The sequence below is a fragment of the Thalassophryne amazonica genome, chromosome 8, assembly GCF_902500255.1.
Source record: "Thalassophryne amazonica chromosome 8, fThaAma1.1, whole genome shotgun sequence".
Lineage (NCBI taxonomy): Eukaryota > Metazoa > Chordata > Actinopteri > Batrachoidiformes > Batrachoididae > Thalassophryne > Thalassophryne amazonica.
Genome location: NC_047110.1, coordinates 12,636,689 through 12,652,004, shown reverse-complemented (window position 1 = coordinate 12,652,004; position 15,316 = coordinate 12,636,689). Strand labels below are relative to the sequence as shown.

At 43.0% G+C, this 15,316-nt stretch overlaps 1 protein-coding gene across 2 annotated transcripts in view; it reads left to right on the top strand.

Moving 5' to 3' along the window:
- rbl2 (retinoblastoma-like 2 (p130)) overlaps window positions 1–15,316 on the top strand; it is a 212,382-nt gene that overhangs the window by 121,391 nt on the left and 75,675 nt on the right. For both annotated transcript variants that reach the window (XM_034175745.1, XM_034175744.1), the window contains exon 6: window positions 2,053–2,213. In XM_034175745.1, the coding sequence (XP_034031636.1) occupies window positions 2,053–2,213 (161 nt within the window). The remainder of the gene's footprint in view (window positions 1–2,052; window positions 2,214–15,316) is intronic.

Sequence of the window (15,316 nt, the reverse complement as noted above, 5' to 3'; positions counted from 1 at the left end):
TGGGATACCAGCGGACATCATCTCAGACTGTGGCCCTCAGTTCTCCTCTCAGGTCTGGAGGAGTTTTTGCAAGGAACTGGGGGCCACCGTGAGTCTCTCGTCCGGGTATCACCCTCAGACGAACGGACAGGCAGAGCGGGCCAACCAGGAGTTGGAGCAGGCCCTCTGTTGCGTTACCTCCACGCACCCGACGGCCTGGAGCACCCATCTGGCCTGGATCGAGTACGCCCACAACAGCCAAGTGTCGTCTGCCACCGGCCTCTCCCCGTTTGAGGTGTGTTTGGGGTACCAGCCCCCATTGTTTCCGCTTGTGGAGGGAGAGGTCGGTGTGCCCTCGGTCCAGGCCCACCTCAGGAGGTGCAGCCGGGTGTGGCGGACCGCCCGTTCTGCCCTGTTGAAGGCCCGGATGAGGGCCAAGGCCCATGCAGACCGCCGGCGTTCCCCGGCCCCTGCATACCAGCCTGGGCAGGAGGTATGGTTGTCGACAAAGGACATCCCGCTCCAAGTGGACTCCCATAAACTGAAAGACAGGTATATCGGACCCTTTCCCATCACCAAGGTCCTCAGCCCGGCCGCAGTGACGCTACGGCTGCCAGCTTCACTGCGGATCCATCCTGTTTTTCACATGTCGCGGATCAAGCCATACCACACCTCACCGCTCTGCACCCCTGGACCTGCACCACCTCCTGCCAGGATCATCGACGGGGAGCCGGCGTGGACCGTGTGTTGGCTTCTGGACGTCCGTCGCAAGGGTCGGGGCTTCCAGTATCTGGTGGACTGGGAGGGGTATGGCCCCGAGGAACTCTCCTGGGTGAAAAGGAGCTTCATCCTGGACCCGGCCCTCCTGGCTGACTTCTACGCCCGGCACCCGGATAAACCTGGTCGGGCGCCAGGAGGCGCCCGTTGAGGGGGGGGTCCTGTTGTGTGGGCCGCTGAAGAGGAGGTAATGCTGGCCCACCACCACCAGATGGCACCCTGCTTGGAGTGCGGGCTCCAAGCGCGAGAGGGCGTCGGAGCCGCTGGAGGTGACAGCTGTCACCTATCAACACCAGCTGTCACCCATCACCACCAATACAAAGACCGGACTGCAACTCCACCTCCTCGCCGAGAAATCTTCTACCATACAGGTAATCTTCTCTGCTGTGAATATTGTTGTCCAAAACATTGTTCTGTGTGCAGCTGTGTTCCTGCGGGCTCTGTCGGAGGCTGGATTGGCGGACAGTGAGACGACGACGTTCTTCGCCTCTCACTCCATCCAGGAAAGAGACCAACAGGAGCTGCACGGGTGAAATTGTTGCTGGAGGTGGAGGTTCTCCCTCCTCATTGTGTACAGACTGTGGGATTACTGAGTGTGCGAACTCACACTCATCCAGAACTGTTTCTGTTTTCTGCCAGCAGTACCCAGTCTGACTGCTGAAGACAGTGGCCACCTGGGGCGCAGGGCATGGCGGCTCCGGTGTTCTTCAGGTCCGTTGGTGGTGAGGCCTGTGTGGGATCCGGCTCTTCTCGCACCAGACGTCTCCTATCTTTGAGCCTGCCACATGTCACCTTTTTGTCAGATTGATATAGCGCATATTTGTATCTGTCTGTATTACGTTGTGCACCTTCACAACATTAAATTGTTACTTTTTGGTTATTCCATTGTCCCTTCATTAACGCCCCCTGTTGTGGGTCCATGTCACGACACTTCCCCAACATTATTGAAGCTAACTTTTTGGTTAGCTGTGCCCATCACTGCTGAAAGGTACATCCAGGTTTTGGAGCAACACATGCTGCCATCCAAGCAGCGTCTTTTTCAGGGACATCCCTGCTTGTTTCAGCAAGACAATGCCAAGCCACATTCTGCACGTGTTACAACAGCGTGGCTTTGTAGTAAAAGAGTGCGGGTACTAGACTGGCCTGCCTGCAGTCCAGACCTGTCACCCATTGAAAATGTGTGGCGCATTATGAAGCACAAAACACAAACACAACACAATTATGAAGCACAAACACATTATTATTGTTGTTATTATTATTGCTTTTTGCCATTTGAACTCCTGTGTGTGCTTGTAGGTCTGCCAGGGGACTTCAGCAATAAGGACTACAGACCAACCTCAGGCCCACCCTGCTTCATCCAGCAACTGTGTGAGCTGCATGACGGCCTGGTGCTGGAGGCTAAAGGAGTCAAAGAACACTTCTGGAAGCCCTTCATCAAGAAACTTTTCCATAAGAGGGTGAGGCATTGCACAGAATATGCATAATTATACCACAAAACATATCTGCATTATATTATTAAAGGATCTTTGCGCACCGCTGCTTAACGTCAAACTAATCGCGGTCAAAGTTCAACTCATTCCAACTTTCACCGCTGTGCGCTGATGTAGCTTCACGCGCCAAATAGAAACGAGGCGTCCAGGCCAAAACACAGAAGACAACAGAGTGCAGAAATGTGTCAGAGGAACATCAGAACTGCTACTCAGCATTTTTCTAAAGAAAATCCTTAATCCCCCATCACACATAACCAGAATGTGCAGGAAGCAGGCCGACACGGCAAAAATGGTCATAATCCGGATGCAGTCGGGAGGAAAAGAGGCGTGTTCAGCCATGTCAGAAAGCAGCCAGACTGCCTCGTGCACACCTGTCTAGGGCTGCAGCAATCGATTATTTTAGTAATCGAGTATTCTATCGATTATTCTGGCGGTTAATCGAGTGATCGGATAAAAAGTACTTTTGCGTTTTTAAACATCAATAGTCCAGGGCTTTTCCTAAGCAATGTCACTGTGCCAAAGTCTTGACATTTTGCTGAAATGGCGATGGGATGTGGTTTTCTGTTGTTGTTTTTTTCCCCAACTTGTAAAATTTATTATTATTTTTAAAGGTTGGTGTACTGGGTCCCTACGTGATTTTTCCCTCTTTCTCTTCGATTCAGCAGATGCATTTCAGCTGGAGGTTGAACATGCAAGCCTCGCAGTCACTGTTTTTTTTTTAAGTTACTGTGTTTGTGAAGCATTGGGTGTTGCCCAAAAAAAGCGAAAATTAAAAAGCAAAACACTCATTCAGCGCGAGTCTGAACAAAACAGACAGCAGCCGGCTTCGACTGTGAGTACCCAGCCAGCACTCACCACGTCGAGCAGACTGTGTTTTTTTTAAAAAAATAGACAAACACAGTGCTTCACTTTAAATGCGCAGTAAGTCTTTTTCAGATGATCAGTGTGAAGCCTCTTTCTCTTAAGGGCCCTGTCCCACTGGCGTTTAGGAGGATTTGCATATGGATTGTGCACAAAATTGTCCCATATTTGCCAAACATCCGCACTATCCATGTAACATGCCTGTATGAGTCGGCCGTCATCCGAACACACCCGTGATCATTCGCAGAGGCACGCATGTCTGCAGCCAGGATTTTTGAGCTGTTCAAAAATCTAGATGCGGATAACATCTGCCTTACATACTCCATATATACTCAGTTCATACACAATACATTTATTTAACACCAACAAAAGGAAGAGTCGCTGTGTAGCCACAACTTACTTTGAAGTCTGTTTTCTGTGACACTCTCAAAAAAAACAAAACAAAACACTGTCTCAGACCCCGAGCAGCTTCCCCCCTCCCGCTCCCCAAGCTCATGAACAGTTAACCCTCGCATGACAAAATGAACATTAACTCTGTGATCAACTTGTCCAAGTCCAGCAATTGCTCCAGAGGCTGTATTGTTGGTGTGAATAGTGATGCCGAAAGGCCCGAGTGAGATTATTTTATGACCGCAATACAGATGCCGTGCATGCACAACACGTGCGCGATGCATTCATAATACACCCATAATACTGCCGTGATAATGTCAATGTGTTGGATCAGTTTCCTCACTACATGCATTATATAACCGTGATTGTTCATCATATATTCATTATATATTAGTAATATATCCATAATTCATACAGGGACAATGTCATTTTTGGCCAATTTTGTTGCGGACAAAAACGAACACCCGTAATTTGTATACTCAATTCATGTGCAATTAATCCTCTCCCCAGTGGGACAGGGCCCTAAAAGGCTTTATTTTACTCTGTGTCGTCACATTGGAAAGCGGTAGCTTTAAGGGCTAAATTATTAGCTGTTACAGGGCCTGAGCGCATGCTCTAGTATTCTTCTGTTGTTTTTCTGGGGACGTTACAGTGCCACATACAGGCCTGGCATATGTACTACAACGTTAAATGAAGCTTTTTTGTAAACGAATTATTCGAGTTATTCGAATAATCGTTTCAGCCCTACACCTGTCAGATCGCATCCACAGCGTATGTAGACAACACAGACTGCTGTCAGACGGCCATAAAAGGCGCTGAAGACTGGCCGATGTCCAAACGTCTGAATGGCAACACGGGACCGGAGTGGGAGGCAGCGCTGTGTTCTCCCTTTGCACAGGACCTGTACTGGACATCAGTGGTGTAGTCTACATTTTTGAAGTGGGTAGACTGTGTTTTTTGCTCGTCATCAACCTTGTGCATTGCGCCCCGGTTATTAACATTTTTAACACCATAACAATGGTCTATATTTGCCACTATAAATGTGATAAATGTGTCAGAATGTAAGTAAGTAATTTGCACCAGTTGCAAAATACAGTATACAACAGTAAATCTAAAAGAGTGATTAAAAAATACAAAGATCAAATACATTTATTTTTTGGCATCTGAAAACCTAATTTAACAAAGAAATTTAATCAGGTCATAAACCAGGAATAAACAATGTTTAAATCCAGCCAAAAGTATCATATGCAAGCTACTGTGCATTGTTTAAATAAGACAACTTTAAGTCACAGTCACTCAAAAAAAAAAGTGACTGTGACTCCTTGTTATTAAGAAAGAAAAGTTCTCTTAACAATAATAAGGAGCAGATTATTGCCTCCCAACTAAGTATATTGCAAGAGTTCACTTTTCCTCCCTCTATTTAGTATCGGATATGAGCCTGTACTGTCAAATTCAGCAGCTGCAAGATTCACCCTTCATATAATCCGCATGGCCCCACGTTGTTTGTGGACAGTTTAGACGCATAAACAAAAACAAAACAGAACACACCGGTCTACATGAGCATGCACTGGCTGCAGAGCCTCACGCCTCCTACCACAATCTCTGTTGAAGTTGACAGTCCATCATCAGGTCCAGACGGGGGACGTGATGGGGAGGAAACCTACCCAGTATATACAAGCTAGTATTAGTATACGTTAAGTTCCATTAAAACAGCAGCTAGGCTGAAGGACAGAAGCTAGCTCCCAGAAAATTCACATACAATGAAAATATGGTAGATGCTTTACTTTGCAGAAACCTTTTCAACCCATGACAAAAACATTGTAGGCCAAATCAGTGGCACAAAAGTATAGTATGAAGACAACCAACTAACTAACTAAGACAACCATGCAACTACTGGGAGTATGCCACTTACCAGTTCCAGTCATTTTAAAACTACACTATCCAACAGCCAACGGGACTCAAGCTCAATTGACATCTGTAGATTACCGGCAAAACTGTATTATTTTTTAAAAAGCTGTTTCATTTTATATTTTAACAATAAATGAACGGATCATTAAAAATGTCCACGAATCAAAGTCAAAAGACATTTGCACAAGTAGAAGCTCTCCACTTATTGTGCTCAAATTCATATTTTAGAAATGACTCTGTCCTGATAACAACATTAAAGGCAATTACATATTTTGTCAAAATTACAAGTTGAAATGAGCATTAAAAAAAATTCATCAAGTGGTTTATGTCACAGAAATCCTACTTTACAATCACTGCAGTCATTGTTAAATTATTTCCTGTTACATTTATAATAAACATTTGTATTTATTTACAGTGTCTGTTTTTCTGGTTGAAATGAGATATAAATAATCTACCAGACTTAAAAAAAAAAAATGTACAAATTTCCATGTTATTTTGTCTAAAAATAAATGTCCAAGGTTCCTTATGTTAAACAAGAAATTATCTAATCTGAAATAACAGGTGGTTTTAATTTACAGATGAAAGGTTTCTAAAGAACCATTTATTGATTTATTTAGCTATTTTAATTACAAGTGTTTTAAACTTTTTTAACAGTAATCAGAAATTCTGAGGTAACAAACAACAAAAAAACATTTCCAAGGATTTTTCTTCATAAAACTGTTCCATAAATGAGCAGTCCTGTGACACGTTTGTTTTGTACAGATCAGTGGTTTATTTCTACACCGATCCATTTTGTACAGATCAGTGGTTTCTGGCATAGGCATATATATGAATAGACCCCACATTGGCTGCTGTGGCGCAAGAAATGCGTCCGCCATCTTTGAAGGGGCATCCTACCAATTAGTCCTATTGTAAACAAAACAAGTCCACAAAGTCACAGAAGATGCCTGCCCACTGTGCGGCAGTTTTTGTTCACATAGGCGGACTATTGGAAGCAGGGATGAGGGGATTACTTTTTACAAGTAAGATTGAACATTATTATTGTATTTTGTGAATAGAATATTACTTACTGTACCACTAGCGAGATGCCGGCCGGCTAACTATAGTTTAGTGCCGGAGGCTAACTGAGACATAACAGCTGTATTACAACTGCCAAAAGAATGCTCCTGTTTAAAAATAAAATAAATATTACTGGTATAACAATGATCAGCTAATTTTACACAGGTGGCAGAGACTGCATTATTCACATGTGGCTTCATTCACATGTATTCACATCTATGTCTTGACAGTGTTCCTTAGCCTCAGTCCAGCTCATGGCACAAGAGACGTAGAGGAAACACTTATTATATAATTATTTCACTTTAAAACAGTATAGGCTACCACTCGTGTCTCAAACCCACCCACTTACATCCTTAAAAATCCTGACAACAGAATATCTGATTGTACAATAGTCTGCAAAACAAGCTTACTCACAGTTTTCAGCAGCTTTGGTTCATTATCTGGAGATATGCATTAAAATAGGAGTTTTGTTGAAGAAAGTAGGAGGAAGTAAATAAGTAAACATGTTTTTTTGTAGGATCTCCAAAATTGGCCATTTTTGTTTTGAAGGTTTCCCAAAGACAAAGATGTCCAGAAGAAATGGGAAGTAGCAGTAAGGAGAGAAGGATTCACTGCAAATGATTCTTCTGTGCTGTGCAGTGAACACTTTAAGAATGATGATTTCGACAGGACAGGTCAGATCGTATCAAATAAAAAACTAGCTGTCATAGGCTAGCCCACTTACCAGAAATGCAGACAGCGCCAGGTTTATCTCCTCCACTCAGGGTGCAAACTTCATCAATCGGCCCTGAAGCAGCAGGTGGACGTTTTGGAAAAAAAAAATCTAAAACCGAGGCCTGTTTTCTTTTCATTTTTTCGGGTAATAATCACCATCGATACTTCCAGCATTCTTCTTATTTGTGTGCGGCTTTCACGCTGATTAGCTGGTAGCCCCGCCCCATCTCTCTATGAGCCAGTTAAAACTCTTATCTAGCAGAGCGAGGGGGGGTGGGACATACGGTGCACTCTGCAGTGATGGACGCCTGATGGCTGTCTTTTAAAGGGAGAAAATAAAATTACAGTCAATAAGCGCTTATTTTATTTACACCGTCACGTTCCCCGGGGCAATTTGAAGTGGGTAGACGGAAATTCACGGTCATTTTAGGTGAGTAGACGGCATCTACCTGCGTTCCACGTAGACTACACCACTGCTGGACATCAAAGAACAGCCAACGTATGGACCGGACTCACGCCATATGTGTCCAAGCCGACATCCGTGCGGTCACCCACTCCAATCACTCCATCACCCAGACTCACTGATCTCACGTGCATGTGTGTGCGTGCTCACATGAGGAAATGATCATTCAGTGTGTGTGTGTGTCTGTGTGTGTGTGCGTGTGTGTGTGTGTGTGTGTGTGTGTGCGTGTTTTCATAAGGGCTGAATAAACCGCTACGTGTGCACGCGTGGCACACGTGCATGCATGTGCTCTGCTGTCAGCCACTGCACAGCTTTTGATACTAAATTTACTGCCAGCTAAACTTCGCTACATGTGTGCGCACATGCACTTGCGTGCACACGCAGCACACCTTTGCTGTCCCACTATTTGTCAGACACAGCCGTTATTTAATTTCTTTAATTTTAATTTTTTTTTCCCCCCATAACGCAATTCTACATAGATTTCTGTTTGGGTTATCACATGGGATTTATTTATGGTGTTGTTGTTTCCAGCATTCCACCACAGGCTGTGGTCTTGGCTTCTAATGCGCTGCGTTGCAAAATGCTCCTGGAGGTCAGATTTATGTTTCGTATGTTGTCATGGCGAAACAGTTCCATGTCAGAATTAAATGTGATCAAGCAATAATTTGTATATTACAGCAGTGAGAACTGTTCAGCTCTGAGCCTCTAATGTGACATGTGACAGCGTGCGCACCTGCCCGCCAGCCGCCATGGTGTCACAGATCTGATGGGCACAATATTTCACATTATTTATTTCGCCCATGGGGAGGAATATTATCTGTACTGTGAGGTCTGTTATTGATATAACAGCCTGTCCAGATCTGCAGCGCTGTGTGCTGTGCGACACATTGACTCGCAGCAGACACAGTGCTTTTGGGTTGTTTGCGCTGTGCTCACATCGCCTGAACATGGATGGCTGCATACCACAATAGCTCCTTTGTGCTCCGGGGGGTATAAGTGGCATGTGCAGGTCATGCCAGCAGGCATTGCCATGCTGATCCATTCGTACATGCTCAAAATGTCATGGATCCTGTTTATGCCGCCTTCAGAGTATGTAAATTGTGGTGAGATGGCACTCAGACCGCCATCGGATAGGTGTCCCACCTCGATGGACTTGGGACAGCCGGTCGACTGTGTGGACTTTTGCAGACTGCTGTTAGAACGTTTTGGAACTGAAATCCGACACTTTTCGGTCATTCTGATGCCATTCGGCATCATTCCTGTCAACTAATTCATGCATTTATTTCCTCTAGGCTGGACTATTGTAATTCATTATTATCAGGTTTTCCTAAAAGTTCCCTGAAAAGCCTTCGGTTAATTCAAAATGCTGCAGCTAGAGTACTGACGGGGATTAGAAGGAGAGAGCATATTTCACCAATATTGGCCTCTCTTCATTGGCTTCCTGTTAATTCTAGAATAGAATTTAAAATTCTTCTTCTTACTTATAAGGTTTTGAATAATCAGGTCCCATCTTGTCTTAGGGACCTCATAGTACCATATCACCCCAATAGAGCGCTTCGCTCTCAGACTGCAGGCTTACTTATAGTTCCTAGGGTTTTTAAGAGTAGAATGGGAGGCAGAGCCTTCAGCTTTCAGGCTCCTCTCCTCTGGAACCAGCTCCCAATTCGGATTAGGGAGACAGACACCCTCTCTACTTTTAAGATTAGGCTTAAAACTTTCCTTTTTGCTAAAGCTTATAGTTAGGGCTGGATCAGGTGACCCTGAACCATCCCTTAGTTATGTTGCTATAGACTTAGACTGCTGGGGGGTTCCCATGATGCACTGAGTGTTTCTTTCTCTTTTTGCTCTGTATGCACCACTCTGCATTTAATCATTAGTGATTGATCTCTGCTGTCTTCCACCGCAGCTTTTTCCTGATTCTCTCCCCTCAGCCCCAACCAGTCCCAGCAGAAGACTACCCCTCCCTGAGCCTGGTTCTGCTGCTTCCTGTTAAAAGGGAGTTTTTCCTTCCCACTGTCGCCAAGTGCTTGTTCACAGGGGGTCGTTTAACTGTTGGGGTTTTTCTGTAATTATTGTATGGCTTTTGCCTTACAATATAAAGCGCCTTGGGGCAACTGTTTGTTGTGATTTGGCGCTATGTAAATAAAATTGATTTGATTTGATTCCATCTATTTGTGACGGGGATATTACTTCTTTTTTTTTTTTAATTCAAAATGAATTTCTGATTACTGTACATTTTGAAGTTAAAACACATTTCTTACATTAGAAAACTTGTAATTAATATAGTTTGAAGTAAAAAAAAAAATAGGTTCTTTAGAAGTATTTGATGTTGATCTTTTAATTAAAACCATAACTTATCTGTTGTTGTCTTTTCAGATGAGATGATTTCTTGATTAACATGATAATGAACCTTGGACATTTATTTTTAGGCAAATTTTATTTTTATTTAACCAGGTTAGACCCATTGAGACCGAGACCTCTTTTGCAAGGGAGACCTGGACAGTTATAAAGTTTCCAATTCACCTAACCTGCAATTCTTAGAGTGTGGGAGGAACCCGGAGCACCCCGAGGAAACCCATGCAAACACGGGAGAACATGCAAACTCTACACACAAGGGCCACAGGTGGGAATCGAACACATGACCTTCTTGCTGTGAGGCAACACTAAGCCACTGTGCTGCCCAAAGATAACATGGCATGAAAAGTAATGTATACATTTTTATATCTGGTACATTCATTCATTCATATCTGCATTTCAACCAGGGAAAAAAACAGTAAATAAATATTTATTATGAACACAACAGGAGATGATTAACAATGACTGCAGTGTGTCTATTGAAGTGTAGGTGAGACAATATGTAATTTTTTTGAGTATTTAAGACTAAAATTAAACAACAGTTTGAAATTAATGCTTTCCCGGTGTGTGGTTAATGAAGAGATAAATATTCAATTTTTGAACTGCACACCACTAAAAACCAGTGGTGTCAAAAGTACACACATTTGTTATTTAAGTAGAAGTATAGATACTGCAGTTTAAAAATACTCTGGTAAAAGTTGAAGTATCAACTTGACCTCTTTACTCAAGTAAAAGTGAAAAAGTATGTGCTCCAAAACCTACTTAAAGTATAAAGTAACCTTTTAAAAAAACAAAAAAAAAAGGTAGATGCCACTATATGAATTGAAAGCTTAATTTAAAAACTGATTCGTTCTACATGTGGCCCAAGACCCAAAACCCAAAATTACCCCCCAACACAACATGAAAATGTTTCAATTCTAGAAGCTCTGAAATGCAATCTGGGACTATTCCAGACAATAAACTGCAGTGAGTGCAGCATCCATTTAGTGAAGGAAGAAAAAAACAAAAAAAAAACAAACAAACAAAAAAAAAAACCCTACAACTTTCCTTATTCAGATTCATTCCAGTAGTATTCTGCTCTTACTAGGATGCAGCAGTTTTCTAGTTTGGCAGATAGTTCTGGAGGAAATCACTGAAGAAATTAACACATTGAAAATATGGTTTGACCAAAACCAACTGTCATTAAATAAGACAGGGATGAAGTGGAGGTGTAAGAGTCACTAGGTGTTCACAGGAAACACTTATTTATTTATGTATGTATGTATTTATTTATGTATGTTCTTTGTTAGTTGCTTTTATATTTTCTGTTGTGTTTCTATTCAGGTTGTTTTTGCCTCTTTCTCTAAAATTGTATATAATAATCATTAGATTATTAATATATAAACAAAAATAAATTTAAGAAATATTACAATTTGAAAGCAAATGCACCCGAATGTGATGAGAGCTGCAATTGCTTAATGCTAACTTTTAACATTGAAAATGCCATAGACATGCTCCCGTTTTTAAGTTATAAAATACATCTATCAACTGTTTCAGAAGACCATAACAGGTCGGTTTAACATAGAAAAGGTAAATGATACTCACAGAAGTATGCTCTTTAGGGTTTTAGCAGGGGAAAATTAAGCAAAAGAAAGAAAGAATAAACGAAGCAATAGGTCGAAGCATTGCTTCAATCTGCGAACCACTGCTTCGATTGGTTCACGGTTCAAAGCAAAGCCGTGCTGCAGAAAAGTTGATTACAGGCGCATATGACATATATATATATATATATATATATATATATATATATATATATATATATATATATATATATATATATATATATATATAAACATTAAACTAAAGCCAAGAGCAACGAGGCTGTTTGTTTTAAAAATGTAAGGAATAGAAAGTACAGATACTTGTGTGAAAATGTAATGAGTAGAAGTCAGAAGTAGCCAGAAAAATAAGTAATGGAGTAAAGTATATCTACCTAAAAAGTGTACTTAAGTACAGTAACGAAGTATTTGTACTCTGCTAAAACCCAGGACCTTCCGGGCGAGTCACGACATTGGAGAAGAAAGAGGAAGTGATTACAGCAGGAGAACCATTTACTTAATAGCCCCATTTGTTTGGTTAGAGATCTGACCAATTTCTGAGTTTAAGTGCTTCATTTCTGGAGTTATGACTGGATGAGTATGCGTCAAGTTTTTATGAAAACAGTGTTGCAGGTGGAGTCCACTGGTTTCAGTTTCCGAATTCAGTTTGCGTGAATTATGGACCAGCGGCACTGTTTTGCAGACTCTTTGAACACTGCGGCTTAAACAATGATGCGGCAAATTTATGGATTTTTACAGGCTACTGACAGCCCAAACTGACAGGACAAACTCAGGCTTAAATGCACACTGGGGTGATGACACAAACAGATGACAGGTGAGGGTGATTACAATCAACACAGCTGGGGTAGAGACACAGAAAAGTGTTACATAAAACATGCCAACAAAGTCAGACCACTAAAACAAAACAGGAAAAATAAACTACAGTTAATAAAGAAACAAAACCATGATCAAATAAACCCAGGGATGAGGCATAATAACAATCAGATTAAAGGACGCTAACTGCAGAACAGTGACATAATAACCAAAGATGGACACGGACAAAGACAGTTTTCATAAAGACATGAAAACTCACAGGGACTTAGACACAGACAACACTAAGGACAGTCACCAGTCACCAGGCGGAGTCAAAGGACAAGGACCAAGACAGAAATAAAACCCCAATGGTAACTCAAGGCAAAACCAAGGACAGGCACAAGGGGTTGCAGAGGAACATAACAGGGATCAAACACAAAGAACACCAATCTGAGGGCACAGATGTAATGACATGACCACAGACACACACACCAGAAGACAAGAAGGGATGACGAACAACCCTAGACACGGATAGGGGACCGGACACTGAGAACACAAACATAGGATGCAAACATGGACACAGGATACACCACAACACTTTTAATGTTAAAGTATAAAAGGAAAGAGCTTTTTCAAATAATAAAATAGTTGCTCTTTAAAGAGAGTTTGTTTTATTTCGAAGAGTAGCAGCAGGTGTGAGTTTTCAGAGATGACAGATCAGATAGACTCTGAGGATATTTAACCAGATGAAGGTCTTCTCTGCAGCTTCGACCTCTTGGTGGAATTTTTGGAGACACTTTCTTTACATTTTGAAGAGCAGAGACGTCCGTTTCTTCCATCTGGACTTGAGGTTTTGGTGTCCAGCTCCATCACTGAAAGTTTTGAAGTGTCATGCTCGGCCCTGATCAGGGCTTTGGTTCTGTTGTTCCCTCTTTCTTTTGCTCACCATCTGCCCCAGCTTTGTTTTATTAGTTATTTATCATGTGTTTATTCTGTTCCATTTTGCTTTGTCACTTTGTTTCTTTTCATACTTTAGCCATCGTCCATTTCCGTTCTAGTTTGGTTATGCCAGATTGTGTTTGCATTATTGATCATTGTTTAGCACTTGTTTATTTTGCTTTTCTTATTTGTGTTAAAGTTATGCTTTATGTCGGGTTTTGCTTTCTGTTTTCATATAGTTTGTTTTTCCTTATAGCTTGTTTACCACCTTGTTTTCTTAGTTTAGTTTTGCTAAGTATTTAGGTTCCGTTTTCAGTTCTCATGTTCATGCCCAGTTCTTGGTTATGTTTTTCTTCCCTCAATTTTTATTTTACTTTTGCTCATAGTTCTCACTTTCCCTCACACCACTCCCACTTAGTTCACCCTCCACAGCACTGCATCTGCTATTATTTTTGTCCCTCACTTTGATTCAGTCTGTTTAGTATTTTCTTTCACTCACACTCTTGGCACCTGCTCACACATCTTTGTATCCTACATCACTTCACTTTTTAGCGTTCTCTTCTTTAATCTTCGTTCACTAGCCACACCCCTTTCTTCCTTTATTTAAATCATCACAGTCTCACAGCTCACTGTTGTCGCTTCTTGCACACATTCCAGCCTTTTGTTCTCAGTCCTGTTTTTGTCTAGCCTTGTACCGATTATTGCTCTGTTCTCTTCAACCACGTCTTTTACCTCATCTTTGATTACTGTTTGCTCGTGCCTTGACTCCTGCTTGATCATGACTGCATTTTTGTTCGACCCCAATTGTACCTCTGCTCCTCTGCTTGACCACCTGTGCACCGAACCTAAGCCTGGAATAAAGACCGGGTTGTGGGGTCGTAGGGGCAACAGATCCAGCAGGGGACTCCAAATTTCTCTTTCCCGTGCTACATTGACCACCACTGACTGGGGGATCCCGAGGCTTTCCCAGGCCAGTGTGGAGATATAATCTCTCCACCTAGTACTGAGTCTTCCCTGGGGTCTCCTCCCAGATGGACATGCCTGGAACACCTCCCTAGGGAGGCGCCCAGGAGGCATCCTTACCAGATGTCCGAACCACCTCAGCCGGCTCCTTTCAACGCAAAGGAGCAGTGACTCTCCTCCTCCAGTGACTCTACTCCAAGCTCCTCACGGACGACTGAACTTCTCACCCTATCTCTAAGGGAGACACCAGCCACCCTCCTGAGGAAGCCCATTTTGGCCCCTTGTACCCGCGATCTAGTTCTTTCGGTCATGACCCAACCCTCATAACCATAGGTGAGAGTAGGAATGAAGATTGACCAGTAGATGGAGAGCTTTGCCTTTTGGCTCAGCTCCCTTTTCGTCACAACAGTACGGTAGAGCGAATGCAATACCACCCCTGCTGCACTGATTCTCCAGCCAGTCTCACTCTCCATTGTCCCCTCACTCGTGAACAAGACCCAAAGGTAGTTGAACTCCTTCACTTGGCAAGGCCGTATTCCCTACCCAGAGTAGGCAATCCATTGGTTTCCTGCTGAGAACTATGGCCTCAGATTTACAGGTGTTGATCCTCATCCCAGCCGCTTCACACTTGGCTGCAAACTGATCCAGTGAGTGTTGGAGGTCACCGGCCGATGAAGCCAACAGGACCACATCATCTGCAAAAAGCAGTGATGAGACCCTGAGCCCACCAAACCGGAAACCCTCCTTCCCCTACTACGCCTCGATATCCTGTCCATGAATATCACAAACTGGATTGGTGACAAGGCGCAGCCCTGGCAGAGCCAACCTCCACCAAAACAAGTCCGACTTACTGCCGAGCACCCAAACACAGCTCTTGCTTTGCGAGTACAGAGATTGTATGGTCCTGAGAAGGGACCCCCTCACTCCATACTCCTGCAGCACCTCCCACAGTATCTCCCGGGGTATCATACGCCTTCTCCAAGTCCACAAAACACATGTAGACTGGGTGGGCATATTCCCAGGCACCC